Source organism: Schistocerca piceifrons, chromosome 3, assembly GCF_021461385.2.
Source record: "Schistocerca piceifrons isolate TAMUIC-IGC-003096 chromosome 3, iqSchPice1.1, whole genome shotgun sequence".
In the NCBI taxonomy this organism is placed as follows: domain Eukaryota; kingdom Metazoa; phylum Arthropoda; class Insecta; order Orthoptera; family Acrididae; genus Schistocerca; species Schistocerca piceifrons.
This window is the reverse complement of record NC_060140.1, coordinates 875,971,215-875,987,311: the sequence shown is the minus strand read 5'-3', so window position 1 is coordinate 875,987,311 and position 16,097 is coordinate 875,971,215. Positions and strand designations below refer to the sequence as shown.

Here is a 16,097-nt window from a genome sequence, read left to right as displayed (position 1 = left end):
TGGCGAACACGGGCACGGAGCCATTTAAAGGCTATGAGGTGCTCCAGGGAAGGGTGCCACTTATGCCGCTGTAGAGCTTGCCAACGCTCCTTAATTGCTTCAGCGACTTCCAGCGTATCAGCGACTTCCAGCGACCACCAAGGGACTGCTTTACACCTCCAGCACCCTAAAGAGTGAGGGATCACGTTTTCTGCCGTAGAAACAACTGTTGTAGTTACCTGCTCAACCATCACATCGATGTTACCATGTGGGGGAGATTCAACGGCAGCAGCAGAGGTGAAAGTTTCCCCGTCTGCCTTGTATAAAACCCATCTGGGCGTATCCCTTATAGCCGCGGAGGGTAGGGGTCAGCATTGCCGGGAACCAGGTTTCCTGGAGGGCAATGCAAATAGCAGGTGTAAAGCTTAACAGTTGCCGCAGCTCAGCCAGGCAGTGGAAAAAACCGCCACAATTCCGGTGGAGGATGACGTAATCGTGAGACTGGGAAGACATGGAACATTCAATGAGGTAGTTTATGCTTCAGAGTCACCTACTGCCACTGACTTACTGCCTGAGCAGTCTATAACCGTTGCGTCTGAGGGTCTGGTGAGATCTAGGTCCTCAACGGACACCAAAATCCCCACCCGATCCTCAGATGCAGAGCTTGTAGGTAGCGGTGGTGTGGGTGCCACCGCAATTTCTTTGGTCTTAGGGGTTTTCTTTTTGGATTTCTCTAGTTGCTGCTTGGGTTTCCCTGGCTGGGAGGACTTCACTGGCTCAGTCTCCGGGACTGAGGATGAGCGTGAAGTCCTACGACCAGCTGCTTTTGGGCTCTTCAGCCACTGGCAGATGTCATCTTTCCCACTAGCAGAAACCTGGGAAGGGAGTGACCCAAGGGACCCCTTCCTAGTGAGAGAAGCCAAAGAAGACTTGCGCTTCTCGCACTTAGAAGTGGGGACGGACGTCCCTGATGGTTCCAAAGTAGGTGCTGCAGGAGCAACAGGGAGGGAAATGCCCCCCATCATCAAGGGGGCAGCAGCGTAAGACGATGTCACACACACAGGATGCAGGCATTCAAATTTTCTCTTAGCCTCAGTGTAGTTCAGTTGATCCAGGGTCTTTTACTCCATGTTTTTCCTTTCTTTCTGGAGAATCCTGCAGTCTGACGAGCAAGGTGAATGGTGCTCTCCACAGTTGACACAGAAGGGAGGTGGGGCACATGGAGTATTGGGATGTGATGGGTGTCCGCAATCTTGACATGTGACGCTGGAAGAACAGAGGGAAGACATATGGCTGAACTTCCAGCACTTAAAGCACCACATTGGGAGAGGGATATATGGCTTGACGTCACAGTGGTAAACCATCACCTTGACCTTCTCGGGCAATATATCACCCTCGAAGGCCAAGATGAAGGCACCAGTGGCAACTTGATTATCCCTCGGACCACAGTGGACACGCTGGATGAAATGTACACCTCGCCACTCTAAATTAGCGCGCAGCTCATCCTCAGACTGCGAAAGAAGGTCCGCGTGAAATATGATACCCTGGTCCGTATTTAAGCTCTTATGGGGCGTGATGGTTACAGAAACATCCCCCAGTTTGTCACAAGTGAGTAACTCTCGTGACTGGGCAGAGGATGTGGTTTTGATCAAGACTGACCCAGATCTTATTTTGGACAAGCCCTCCACCTCCCGAAACTTGTCTCTAAATGCTCAACAAAAAACTGAGGCTTCATTGTCATGAAAGATTCCCCATCAGCTCTTGAACACACAAGGTACCGGGGCGAATAAGATCCGCTGCCATCCTTAGCCTGACGTTCCTCCCATGATGTGGCCAGGGAGGGGAACAATTTGGTGCCGTACTTCTGTGCACTGAATTGAGCTCGTGAATGATTAGAGACTGCTGGTGTTTCACCACCAGCAAGAGATGATGGACTACGCTTCATTGCATGTCAGCCGCCCTGATGCCACCCACTCCGACCAGGGGCCCTCCCCATGGGTGTCACCCAGCCGCAGCAAAGGCCACCTGGCAGGATGGTCATTGCCGGGAGTCCTGACGCCCCAGGGGGATAGGCATCTACCCCTTGGCAGACGTTGGGAGTTAAGGGCGCAACCATCAGCAGAGCGATTCCTGTGTGGTCAGGGGGCTACAATCAACAGGGGACATGGCGGCCCCACCACAACAGACTGGCTACCGTGCTGGATATCAGGTGCCGAAGTCCATGGTCATCGTCAATGCAGAAAGGGACACTGCATAGTGCATGGTGGAAAACACACCCAGGAAGCTGTCCTCGCCCAAGAGATGGAGAATGGGTGGGACTGTAATGCGACGACGAGAAAGTTGGTTGAAGATCTCAATGCACGATGGACACAATGCACCGTATAAGGTGCCCTTCCCCAATTGGCTCGATCTTCAGGAAAAGTTTGAAGAATGGAGGTCAAACCCTGCAGGGGACCACCACATAAAGGCTGAACCGTGTGAAACTTCTTTTAGTCGCCTCTTCCGACAGGCAGGAATACCTCGGTCCTATTCTTATCCCCGGACCCGCAGGGGGGGTATAATGAGATAAAATAAATTATTCAGATAGTTAAGGGAGATGAAAATTTAACAGTCTTGAGAAACTGGAATTCAATAGTAGGAAAAGGAAGACAAGGAAAAGTAGGAGATGTTTATGTATTGGGGAAAATGAATGAAAGAGGAAGCCGCCTGGTAGAATTTTGCCCAGAGCATAATTCAATAATAGCTAACACTTGGTTTAAGAATGATGACAGAAGCTTGCATATGTGGAAGAGACCTGGAGACATCACAAGGTTTCAGATTGATTTTATAAGGTTAAGACAGATATTACAGAACCAGATTTTGAATTGTAAGACATTTCCAGGAGCAGATGTGGTCTCTGACCACAACTCATTGGTTATTAACTGCACGCTACAACTGAAGGAACTGCAAAAAAAGGTAGGAATTTAAGGAGATGGGACCTTGATAAACTGTAAGAACCAGAAGCTGTTAAGACTTTCATAGGGAGAATTAGGGGACAATTTACAAGAACAGGGGAAAGGAACATATTAGAAGAAGAATGGGTAGCTTTAAAAGATGAAAAAGTGAAGGCAGCAGAGAATCCATGTAGGTAAAAAGATTAGGGCTCATACAAAGCCTTGGGTAATGCAAGAGATACTGAATTTAATTGATGAAAGGAGAAAATAAATGCATTAAATAAAGTAGGCAAAAGAGAATACCAACACCTCAAAAAATGAGGCTGACAGCAAGTGCAAAATGGCTAAGCAGGAATGGTGAGGACAACTGTATGGATTTAGAAGCATATATCACTAGGGGAAAGATGGATGCCGCCTACAGTAAAAGTAAAGAGACCTTTGGGGGAAAGTTAACCACCTATATGAACGTCAGGAGTTCAGATGGAAAACCAGTCCTCACCAAATAAGGGAAAGCAGAAAAGTGGGAGGAGTATATAGAGTGTCTATACAAGGGAGATTTATTTGAGGGCAGTATTATGGAAATGGTAGATAATGTAGATGAAGATGAGACGGGAGACATGATACTGCATGAAGAATCTGACAGAGCACTGAAAGACCTATGTCAAAACAAGGCCCTGGGAGTAGATAACATCATTAAGACAAAATTACTGATAACCCTGGGAGTACCAGCCATGACAAAACACCATCTGGTAAGCAAGATGTGTGACACAGGCAAAATACCACAGACTTCAAGAAGAATATGATTACAATCCCAAAGAAAGCAGGGGCTGACAGGTGTGAAAATCACCAAACTATCAGTTTAACAAGTCATGGTTGCATAAGAATGGAAAAACTGGTAGAAGCCAACCTTGGGGAAGATCACTTTGGATTTCAGAGAAATGCAGGAACACATGAGCCAATATTGACCTATGGCTTTTCATAGCAGATAAGTTAAGGAAAGGCAAACCTACATTTATAGCATTTGTGAACTTAGGGAAAGTTTTGGCACTGTTGACTGGAATAGTCTTTCAAATTCCAAAGGTGGCAGGGGGAAAACACAGGGAATGAAAGGCTATGAGTGAGACAGGGTTGTTGCCTATCCCTGACATTATTGAATCTGTGTATTGACGAAGCAGTGAAGGAAACAAAAGAAAAATTTGGAGTAGGAATTGAAGTCCAGGCACAAGAAATAAAAAAGAAATAAAAACTTTGAGGTTTGCCAATGACACTATAATTCTGACAGAGACAGGAAAGGACTTGGAAGAGTAGCTGAACAGAATGGACAGTGTCTTGAGAGGAGGATAATATGAACATCAAGAAAAGCACAATGAGGATAATGGAATGTAAATTAAATCAGGTGATGCTGAGGAAATTAGAGTAGGAAATGAGACACTTCAAGTTTTGCTATTTTGGCAGCAAAACAACTGATAATGGTTGAAATAGGGAGGACATAAAATGTAGACTGGCAATGGCAAGAAAAACGTTTCTGAAGAGAAGAAATTTGTTAACATCGAGTACAGTTTTGAGTGCCAGGAAGTCTTTTCTGAAAGTATTTGTATGGAATGTAGCATGAAGCGAGAATAGAAGCTTCTGAAATGTGAAGTTACAGGAGAATGCTGAAGATGAGGTCAGTAGATCACGTAACTAATGAGGAAGCACTGAACAGAATTGGCGAGAAAAGAAATTTGTGGCACAACCTGACTAGAAGGAGAGATCGTTTGGTAGGACACATTCTGAGGCATCAAGGGATCACCAATTTAATACTTGAGGGATGTGTGGGGGGTAAAAGTTATAGAGTGAAACCAAGAGATGAATACAGCTAGCAGATTCTAAAAGATGTAGATCACAATAGTTACTCAGAGATGAAGAAGCTTGTACAGGATAGAGAAGCACGAAGATTTGCATCAAACCAGTCTTTGGACTGAAGAACACAACAACATCTTATTCAATCTGCATTACTGGCAACATCCTTTGCTTATGGCAACATGTGGAAGCAATGAAAAAGCATCATCTTCAAATATGACTAATTAGACACATTTATGACTGACCGTCCCTACGCACAATCCCAGGACTGCATTGTAGCTATGAAACACTATACCAAACACTGAAATTGCTGTGCAGAGCAACCTGTCTGTAGGTGTATGACCACACACAGTGTGCAACATGTGCAGTACATCAATAATTTATTTGTATCAGATCACTGCAGCAGGGTATCTATTTTTCATTTTCCAGTAGGTACAATGTATTGTACAGGACTCTCATACCAGTGCACACAGCCAAGAACAAAAAATTCTGTGCATTACTAAACTCTCTCCTACGAAAAAATCTTTGACTATTACCACACAATTTAATATTAACTTACTATTCTAATCTCTTGTATCTACGATAAATGGTTATTTATCCAGCTTATAGCTAACACTGCAAACTTACCGATGAGCGGAGTCGCACAGGATTTTGGGATGGTAAAGAGAAAGTTTTCAGGTCATGAGGTGGTGTGCTTCGCCCTCTACAAAAAAAATGAAAGAAAAATACCAAATGAAACAAACAATTTCATATACTCTACACAAAGAACAGCTATATATACATTGATAAGCTGAAACATTATGACCACTGCCCACCGCGATGTTGGATGATGCAGTAGCAAAAGGATATCAGCAGAGCAGACAAGGGCAGGGGAATCACTTTACCACAAATATGGGCTGCAAACTGGGAAATCAACTCAGATAAGTGACTTTTAACAAAGGAAGTAGTAGTATTACGCAGAGCCTGTGAATGAGTACCTCGAAAACAGTTAATCTGGTTAAATGTTCATGTGCTACTGTCCTGAGCATCTGCATAATGAGGTACAAGAACAGTGAAGCCATCACTAGGTGGTAAATAGTTGGATGTCTACGACTCTTCACAGAACGTGGGGTACAGAGGCTTGTCTGCTCTGTAAAGTAGGACAGATGGTGATTTTTCAGCAGAGATGCCACAGGGTACAATGCTAGTGTTTCGGAGCACATTGTTCATTGTACATTTTTGAACATGGAGCTCTACAGCAGACCATCTCTACGTGTTCACATGTTGACCCACATCATCATCAATTATGATTGCAGTGGGCACAGGACCATCAGGGTTTGACTGTTAATCAATGAAAATGTGTCAGTATTTTTGCTAACAAGATCGAGGGTCGCCTCCACAATAGTCGTCAATGCCTCAAAATGTGCAGCATGCGAAGGAAGCAGGCTGGTGGGAGTAGTATTATGCTATGGGAGACATTATCCTGCACTTCCATGGGACCTGTGGTGGTAATCTAAGACAGGCTGACAGCTACAAACCACCTACATCCCTTCAAGCTTGATGATTTCGCCGATGGCGACATCTCTTTCAGCAGTTTAACTGTCCATGTCTCAGAGTCAGAACTGTGCTACATTAGATTAAGAAGCATTATAGTGAACTCATGTTGCTATCTCAGCAAACAAATTCACCTGATGTAAATCCCACGGAACCTGTCTGGGTCACTGTCAGGCACCATCACTGCAGCCCGTTATTCACCCCAACTACATGACCTGTTCGTACAACTAATGCCACATACCTCCACAAACCTACCAACACACTGTTGGGTCCCTGATATGCAGAATCAGTGATGCATTTCGTCCAAGATGGACAAATAAGCTATTAAGCCAGTGGTCATAATGTTTTGGTTCATAAATGTGTATAGAGGGAATGTATTCTGTAGGTATAGCAATGTCTCAACCTTTTCACAGCATTGTTTTGAATTGCCTTCGCAAAACAGGAAGGAACATTATGTGGAAAGAATAGAATTGAAATGTAGGAGGGGAGGGAGGGGGGGGGGGGGGGGAGGGAGAGAGAGAGAGAGAGAGAGAGAGAGAGAGAGAGAGAGAGAGAGAGAGAGAGAGAGAGAGAGAGATCCAGTCCTCACAGCATGAAAACCATCCCTTACATTTGTCTGTTGTCCGTTTTTATCACATTTGCACATTTTACAAAATCTCCACCTTCTGTAGATTATTTACATTTTAGTTACATAAGATGTCAGGCAAAAGTGTCATCATGAAACTAATAAATACACAACTTTCTTCAATATTTCTTCCCACATTGAGACAAACTGTACCAGCTAATACACAGTATGTCTAGCCAGCCTGTCTACTCTTCAAGGAGTAGTGCTTCATATTATCCACTTCAGGCACACCCAAAACAAGTTTTGGTTACCTTCTAGTTCTTCACTTTTGTTGACCTCTTCCCCATAAAATTAGCAGCAGATTCCGAGTTTACTTCTGTTTTGTGCATCATCTGTTATAGATGAGAAAACTCAAGTTTTCTACCTGCTGTCTTTATATGTCACCTGTTGTGTTATACAGGGTGATTCAAAAAGAATACCACAACTTTAAAAATGTGTATTTAATGAAGAAACATAATATAACCTTCTGTTATACATCATTACAAAGAGTATTTAAAAAGGTTTTTTTTTCACTCAAAACCAAGTTCAGAGATGTTCAATATGGCCCCCTCCAGACACACGAGCAATATCAACCGATACTCCAACTAGTTCCACACTCTCTGTAGCATATCAGGCGTAACAGTTTGGATAGCTGCTGTTATTTCTCGTTTCAAATCATCAATGGTGGCTGGGAGAGGTGGCCGAAACACCATATCCTTAACATACCCCCATAAGAAAAAATCGCAGGGGGTAAGATCAGGGCTTCTTGGAGGCCAGTGATGAAGTGCTCTGTCACGGGCTGCCTGGCGGCCGATCCATCGCCTCGGGTAGTTGACGTTCAGGTAGTTACGGACAGATAAGTGCCAATGTGGTGGCACTCCATCCTGCTGAAATATGAATTGTTGTGCTTCTTGTTCGAGCTGAGGGAACAGCCAATTCTCTAACATCTCCAGATACTGTAGTCCAGTTACAGTAGCACCTTCGAAGAAAAAGGGACCAAAAACTTTATTGGCTGAAATGGCACAGAAAACGTTCACCTTAGGCGAGTCACGTTCATACTGAGTTGTTTCCCGCGGATTCTCAGTGCCCCAGATACAGACATTGTGACGGTTGACTTTCCCGTTAGTGTGGAAAGTTGCTTCATCACTAAGCCCAATCTTTGAAACGAAAGATTCATCTGTTTCCATTTGAGCAAGGATAAAATCACAGAAATCGATTCTTTTAATCTTATCAGCTGCAGACAGTGCTTGAACCAATTTCAGACGATAAGGTTTCATAACTAACCTTTTTCGTAGGACTCTCCATACAGTTGATTGTGGAATTTGCAGCTCTCTGCTAGCTCTGCGAGTCGATTTTCCTGGGCTGCGAACAAATGCTTGCTGGATGCGTGCTACATTTTCATCACTCATTCTCAGCCGTCCAGAACTTTTCCCTTTGCACAAACACCCATTCTCTGTAAACTGTTTATACCAACGTTTAATACCATAACACCATACTTCGTTCGAAATGCACGCTGAACAACTGTCGTCGATTCACTTCTGCCGTACTCAAAATAACACAAAAAGCTTTCTGTTGAGCGGTCGCTATCTTAGCATCAACTGACGCTGACGCCTAGTCAACAGCGCCTCAAGCGAACAAATGTACAACTAAATGAAACTTTATAGCTCCCTTAATTCGCCGACAGATAGTGCTTAGCTCTGCCTTTTGTCGTTGCAGAGTTTTAAATTCCTAAAGTTGTGGTATTCTTTTTGAATCACCCTGTATTTTAACTATGTATCTATCTACGTATTTACACCAGTAGTCAATGTATCAAACTTTATTAACTCTTCCTGCACTATCTGCTTATTTAGCATGCTGATATTTCAAACAGTTACTATTTTTGTCTTTAACTTCCTCTTGCTTTTAGAGATACAGTGAAATCCCTATTTTATGTTTATGTGCAGTCCATGCTTAAAAAACACAAAACAAAAAAAAAATGCAGAATCAAGGAAAATGTTAAAACATACGTGCATTAATACTTGTTCTACAGATCATGAATACAACATTTTGTAATAATGCGGAATGTGTCACTTTACCATATGCTTTTTTTTCTTTTACACAAAATAATTTGTTTTCCAGTTACTACTTTATACCTAAAAATTCATCTATTGAGTAGAAGGAGTTGTCATTCAGAAATTCTGAATTTGTAAGTGTTGGTTGGCTATCTGTCAGAGTTTTAATGCTATTTGGCAAATGGTCAAAGATTTTTTGTAGCAGCATAATTCACCACTTTTTGTACCAAACTCAGATTTAACCCATGATAGTGAAGATCATCCTTTCTTCTATGTTGTAACTATGCATTTTTGTGTTATTTTTGAATTGGGATAGGTTATTAATAACAAATTTCGTAAGTGAATATATGTATTGCGAAGGTACTGTGAGTATCTGGAGCTCCTTAAATAAATGTCTGCAAGGTGATCTTGGGTGGGCTCCAGCTATTATTCTGATTACAGGCTTTTGTGAAATGAATACTTTTTCTCTTAATGTCAAATTACCCCAAAATACAATGTCATATGAAAGCTGTGAATGAAAATAGGAATAATAGGCTAATTTACTGCTATGTTTATCATCAAAATTTGCAATATCCCTAATAGCTTAAGTAGCTGAATTTAACAGTTTCAGCAGATCATCGATGTGTTTCTTCCAATTCAATCCCTCATCAATGCACACACCCATAATTTTGAATATTCTGCCTTAGCAACAGACTTTTGTTCATTGTCTATATTTATCTATGGTGTTATGCCATTTACTGTACAGAATTGTATATACTGTGTTTTCTCAAAATTTTGTGAGAGTCCATTTGCAGAGAACCACTTCATAATTTTCCAAAGGACATTATTCACAATTTCCACACCTGATTCTTGTTTGTTGGGTGCCATTACTATACTGGTATCATCAGCAAAAAGAACTAGCTTTGCATCCTCATGAATATAGAGTGTCAAGTCATTAATATATATTAAGAACAGTATGGAACCCAAGACTGAAACCTGTGGGTCACCATTCTTGATACCTCCCCAGTTAGAGGACTCTGCTCATTTTTTTAGACTATCTGTACGGTTAATTTCAACCTTCTGCATTCTTCCAGTTAAATATGAATTAAACTATTTGTGCACTGTCCCACTCATACCACAATACTTGAGCTTATCTACAGGAATTTCATGATTCACACAATCAACAGCCTTTGAGAGATCACAAAATATCCCAATGGGTTATGTTCAGTTATTCAATGCATTTAATGTCTGATCAGTGAAGGTATATACAGTATTTTCTGTTGAAAAGCTTTTCTGAAAACCGAACTGACGTTTTGTTAGTGCTTTATTTTTACAAATATGAGACGCTACTCTTGAATACATTACTTTCTCAAGAATTTTGGAAAAAGGCTGTCGCAAGTGAGATTGGCAGTTGTTAACATCAGACCTGTCCCCTTTTATATGCTATGATTTAACAATAGTGTGTTTCAATCTATCTGAACAAATGCCTTGTTTCAGTGAGCTACTACTTATCTGTTGGGAACAAGCTTTTAGTACTCTGTTGGAAATGCCATCAATTCCATGTGAGCTTTTACTTTTGAGTGAATTCCCTTTTAACAATATTCCAAACTGTTTCAATTTTATTATCAGATGTGCTAATCTCAGGCATAATGCACATACTTCTGGACTTTTTGTTAACTTTTCTTAATACAGTGCAGTAGTTAATGTTTCAATGTTTCTGGATCATTACTCCTCCTAGCTATAAGATACATTTCCCTTTTCTGTTTACTAGATATTTTTATTCCTTTAGTAAGCCATGGCTTTTTAGATGGTTTCTTACAATTATATTTCATTGTTTTCAAATATACTCAACAAAGGTACCACAAAATTGGTTAAATTTTAAATTAGCAACAGATTCCCTGTACAGTTCATTCCAGTCTAACTGTTGCAAGCTTTCCCTAAAATTTTGAATTGTTAAATCATTAACCAAATGCACTAGTTTGGAGGACTATTTTGCATTACTGTATGGAGCTATGTCACGTACTGTAATTAGCTATGCTTCATTATCAGACAGACCATTCTTAACAGGAAAAGTTTTTCTTTGATGAAATTTATCTTGGTCTGTAAAAATATTATCTATCAGTGTGCTACTTTACTGTACCAACTGAGTACGAAAATTGATAACTGATGTCAAATTGAAAGACTCAAGTAATACTTCGAGCTCTTTCAGAAAATCTAGATTGAAATCCCCACAAACAGTAATTTGCATCCCTCTGCCTTACATATAGCACAACATAGAACCCAAGTTTTTCAAAAATAGCTGAAAATTTCCCAGTGGGGACCTACACGCAGCTACAATTATAGAAGTACCATTATTTTGTTTAAGCTCACATGTACATTCTTCTATATGTTGCTCTACACAACATTTTTTGATTTCCAAATTTTTCACACTATGACAGATTTTAACATAAATGGCAACTCCTCCTCTCTCCATAGCATCTCTACTTACATAAGCTGAAAGTTTACACCCGCCTACATTTACGGTTTCCATACCTGTAATTACATTATGTTCAGACAGGCATAGTACAGTACATCTATTCCACCCTTAGTTTCTAAATCTTCTAAACCAACAAGAAGGTTGAAAAAAAAAAAAAAGAGGTACTCCCATGAGTTTCAGTGTGCCCCCCTTAAAGATTTTGCTATCATCCCAGCCAATTTACCCTTCCCTTTCCTATTGAGGTGCAGGCCATGTCTTGTTAATTTCCACCTAGCAATACCATCAACAGGAACCAAACCTATGCCTGACAAAGTAACCTCTTCCTTAGTTGACTGAGGCAGCAAGGCAAATCTATTATTTGGGCCAATGACAAATATGTCAGATATGGCCTTCTTTCTGTGACCCGTGTTCTTCGCTACCACATCCCACCTGCCCTCACCCTTCTCCCCCCTTAACCTCAACGGCTCCTCTCTGGCACTATCCAGTCTAGCCTTAAGGGCCCTAATCTTCCCTTCCTGTTCCCCAAACTACAAGCAGAAACATACGTAATTGTCAGGTGTCATTAAAAACCGTAATCCTCTCCAATAAATGCATAAAATCTGTGTAATTGAAGAAAATTAAATGTACAATATAATGTTTATACAATAATTTGTGGTAATGAATTTCATCAGTTCTTAAAAACATCATGGATGTATAACAGCAAGTAAAAACTGATCAAAAAATTTAAACTGGTATCCGCATACAAGGTAATTGAGCTATTTTCTGACACACTACAACCACAAATTATATGTCAAAACATGAGTTTTTGATAAATCTTTGCTTTGTGTTCACCCACAAAAAAAGCAAAAATTGATGAATATGGTGAATTAAACTGAAAACTGTTACACACAGTGATAGGTGTCGCAATCTAATATGTGGGGGTGTGCGATTTCCTTCTGTAGCCAATGGCAATGCAACATACTCTGGTGATGCGAGCATTTACCTTGATCATTGTGGTGAAGAATCAAATAAGTTTCACACAACTTTTTCAAACAATGCAAAATCCATGATGGAATATGTGGTTTCAGTTGCCTGATACTGCAGTCGTATGTGTGAGTTGCGCGCGCGCGTGCGCACGTGTGTGTGTGTGTGTGTGTGTGTGTGTGTGTGTGTGTGTGTGTGCCTATTGTTGACAAAGGCCATTGTCTGAAAGCTTTAAGTGTGAAAATCTTTTAGTTGTGCCTATCTGAGACTCGGCATATTCGCCATATCATCACATTACTTTTAACAAAAGCTGACCTAATCATGATGTAGTGGCACTGCAAAGGCAACCAGAAATGGAGCTATTGATTTGTCGATCGCTATAGCACAGAGTTGATATTTGTGGAAGCGTTAGTGACAGGAGAAGCTCTATTGTAGCGAAAACTCTTTACCAGAATGTGTTTGTTGTTTTCCAACGCATAAAATATTTGTGTCAAGGAAAAATATGAATGTTATTGATCATAATTTCACTTGCAGCTATTTAAGCTGACCTCCTAGGTTCCCACCTAACCACACTCTGGGAAATCATCACATATTCTGAAACGAAGAACCATATATTTGTGAGAAGGCAGAATATGAATTTCATTGCTACTTGTTTGTCTCAGGTATCAAAGATGTCCTCTTAGGTTCCTCCTAACTACACACTTCGAAATCACCACATGTTCGGAAATAAGACAGGTAAATATTTGTTTCATCCTTTGATCTCCAATCAAATGGAAATGTTAAATAATACTGAATACTGCAGAACATACAAATATTTAGCAGGATTAGAACCTAACATCTGTAACACACGAAACCATAAATTTATTCATCGTGCTACAGATTAACAATCTAATTTGTCCCTCTCATCTCATCTCAATTATCAAACCTCTTGAAGTCTTATACATTTGATGCTTTATTAACCAACATTTAATGATAAGGGTAATGTGTTAGTGATACATTTTCAATGAGCGCTGCTTTAAAGTGGCACACTGTAGCACACACACTACAAAGGAAATAAATTATCGAAATGCACACAGTTCACACTGTCGTCATTCACACGCACTCACAAAAATCGATAGTCGAAAGCCCACTAGTGACATCATGCGTGTGTGAAGCCTGCTCGACTCTAGTGGCCGAGTAGTCGAAGTGGAGCATTCTGCAGTATTGCCAACATGCGCCGTTTGCACTTTGAACTCATTGTTTGCTGCAGTGTAAACACAGGAGGTTTCGTGAAATCACGTACAAACACCCTAGTTTTCCTTTACATGTCATACTTATTATTAACAAGGAATATGAAATAAAGTTAATCTTGCTGTTATTTCAGTACTTCTCTGTCCCAGCAATCTGTTACATTTAAAACAACCAATCTGCTGTCACAATGCATCGAACATCATTGAGTACTGCAATAAAGACGAACAAGCCATCTTACAACTGTTCACTGAACATGTCCTGTTAACAGTCGTGACACATATAGCAAATCTAGTAGCCTATGTTGGCTGCAGTCTGTAGAGGCACAATACGTTCCAGATTCTGTCAACAGGCTCCGAGCAGGACTACAGTAAGCAAAATTTACGCATGGTAGTGAAGAGCGTATGAAGTATAACTGTATAAATCAAACCTAAACGGAAGCCACAGTCACTCCATTTGCTATACACTGATCATATCAGCTGTACTTCAGAACAAGTCGCGAAGTGAGCTTGCTGTTTATCACTCTATATGCTAGGAGCCACTGCATTAGTGTGACGTCACCATGCTATACAGCTATTAGCTGTAGGTGGAAAATAAACATCCAAGATGAAGTAATCTGGTAGTTTTAATCATATTTCAGAGTTTTCCGTTTATTTCATCGTGTAGGCTGTAAACTTTTGCAATTTTTGAGGTGAATGTAAAACGAAAGAACCCTCAAAACTACACTTTCTGATATATAATTTGGGGCAGAAGTGTGTTGGGAAATTGCTGAATTACCTCATACATTACTAGCAGAAGTGATAAAGACTTTTGAATTACATACCCTACAGCACTACTAGTGGCAAAACTCTCTCTCTCTCTCTCTCTCTCTCTCTCTCTCTCTCTCTCTCTCTCTCATTTTTTTTAAAAAAAATAATAAGTCTATTATATGGTGCAAAATTATGAAATGTCTTTCTTGTATGTTTATGGAGTTGATATGGGTATGTCAGTTGATGTCATGAGTGTTGATAAAATTGCTACCTAGGAGGAGGAGAACGAAATTCTCGCACCAACTTTGATTTATAGCTTCTGTGCCTGTTTATTTATACTTTATAATACAATACTTTAGGGATTTTGAATGTTTTGTAGGCTATTACGTGTGTTAGTGTAGTGTGGTGGCTGCACTGGCTATTGGGTGATGCAACAAGTCACCAGCCAATAAGAGGTCAATAGCCAGAAATGACCATTTCTGACCAAGCATACGCTTTGACACTCAGGTTTGAACTTAAAAGACTGATGATCGATGCTGTTTCTGAATACGGTACACCCAAAAGACATGCAAAAAGATGAGACTAGGATATAAATGGCACAAGAGAAGGTGGCAGCTGGGCCCCCTCCAAAACACTACACATCGACTGTTCTGTTTCACCATTGCTGTGACAATCTAGCAGCAGTTGTGTCATAATTGTGCAGTGAAGCTAAACATTGCAAGTTGTGTAGGCAGTGTGGATTATGTCAGCATTTCCTCTCTCACATCTCCCCTCTCTGTAACAGCCTAAAATATTACCTTAACTCCCCCACCACACCCGATGAAAACTGCCTGTATTTTGTGCCACTTATAACTTGTTCAGTCCATAGGAAGAAAACGGAACAAAGGCAAGAGAGACATCCAGTAAGAACACAGAATTGAGGTAAACCTTACTAGGGAGAAGCGTAAAATTATGGAATTTTTAGCTTTGATCTTATGGGTTTTTCACAGGCGCTTCAAATTATTGGCATACGAGGATCACTCCAAAAGAAATGCACACTATTTTTGTAAAAATACAGTTTTCTTTCTGCATGTGTGAAAGTTTTACAGTGTGTAGATACATCCTGCCTGCTTGTTTTCAAACTTAGTTCAACCTGTTCCTATGAGTGGCACTGTCACAGCATGTATTCAAGATGACTACTGCACTTGACGTTCGTCAGAAGCAATGTGCTGTCATACAATTCCTGTGCTGTGAAAATGAGACAGTGGGAAACACCCACAAGAGGTTGAAAAAGGGGTATGGAGATGCTGCTGTCGATCGCAGTACAGTTAGTCAGTGGGCAAGCAGGTTATGTGATGAAAGTGGGCACAGCAATATTGAGGATTGTCCTCGCAGTGGCAGGCCTTGTACTGCACACATTCCAGACAATGTACAGAGAGTTAACGAATTGGTGACTGCTGACAGACGCATCACAGTGAACGAATTGTCACACTACATTGGGATAGGGGAAGGAAGAGTTTGTGGAATACTGAAAGTGTTGGCGTTAAAAAAAGGTTTGTGCCAGGTGAGTTCCCAAGATAATGACAGTGACTCACAAAGAAACAAGAAAAACGGTATGCAGCGAACTTTTGGAACTGTACAAGAATGGTGGAGATGAATTTCTTGGAAAAATTGTGACAGGTGATGAAACATGGCTCCAACATTTTTCACCAGAGACGAAGAGGCAATCGATGGAGTGGCATCATGCAAATTCACCCCAAAAAAAAATTTTCAAAACCACAC

The 16,097-nt window shown here is 40.8% G+C and overlaps 1 protein-coding gene across 1 annotated transcript in view; it reads right to left on the bottom strand.

Moving 5' to 3' along the window:
- LOC124789142 (serine-rich adhesin for platelets-like) overlaps positions 1-16,097 on the bottom strand; it is an 88,512-nt gene that overhangs the window by 51,302 nt on the left and 21,113 nt on the right. The window contains exon 5 of the mRNA XM_047256435.1: positions 5,382-5,457. Within this exon, the coding sequence (XP_047112391.1) occupies positions 5,382-5,457 (76 nt within the window). The remainder of the gene's footprint in view (positions 1-5,381; positions 5,458-16,097) is intronic.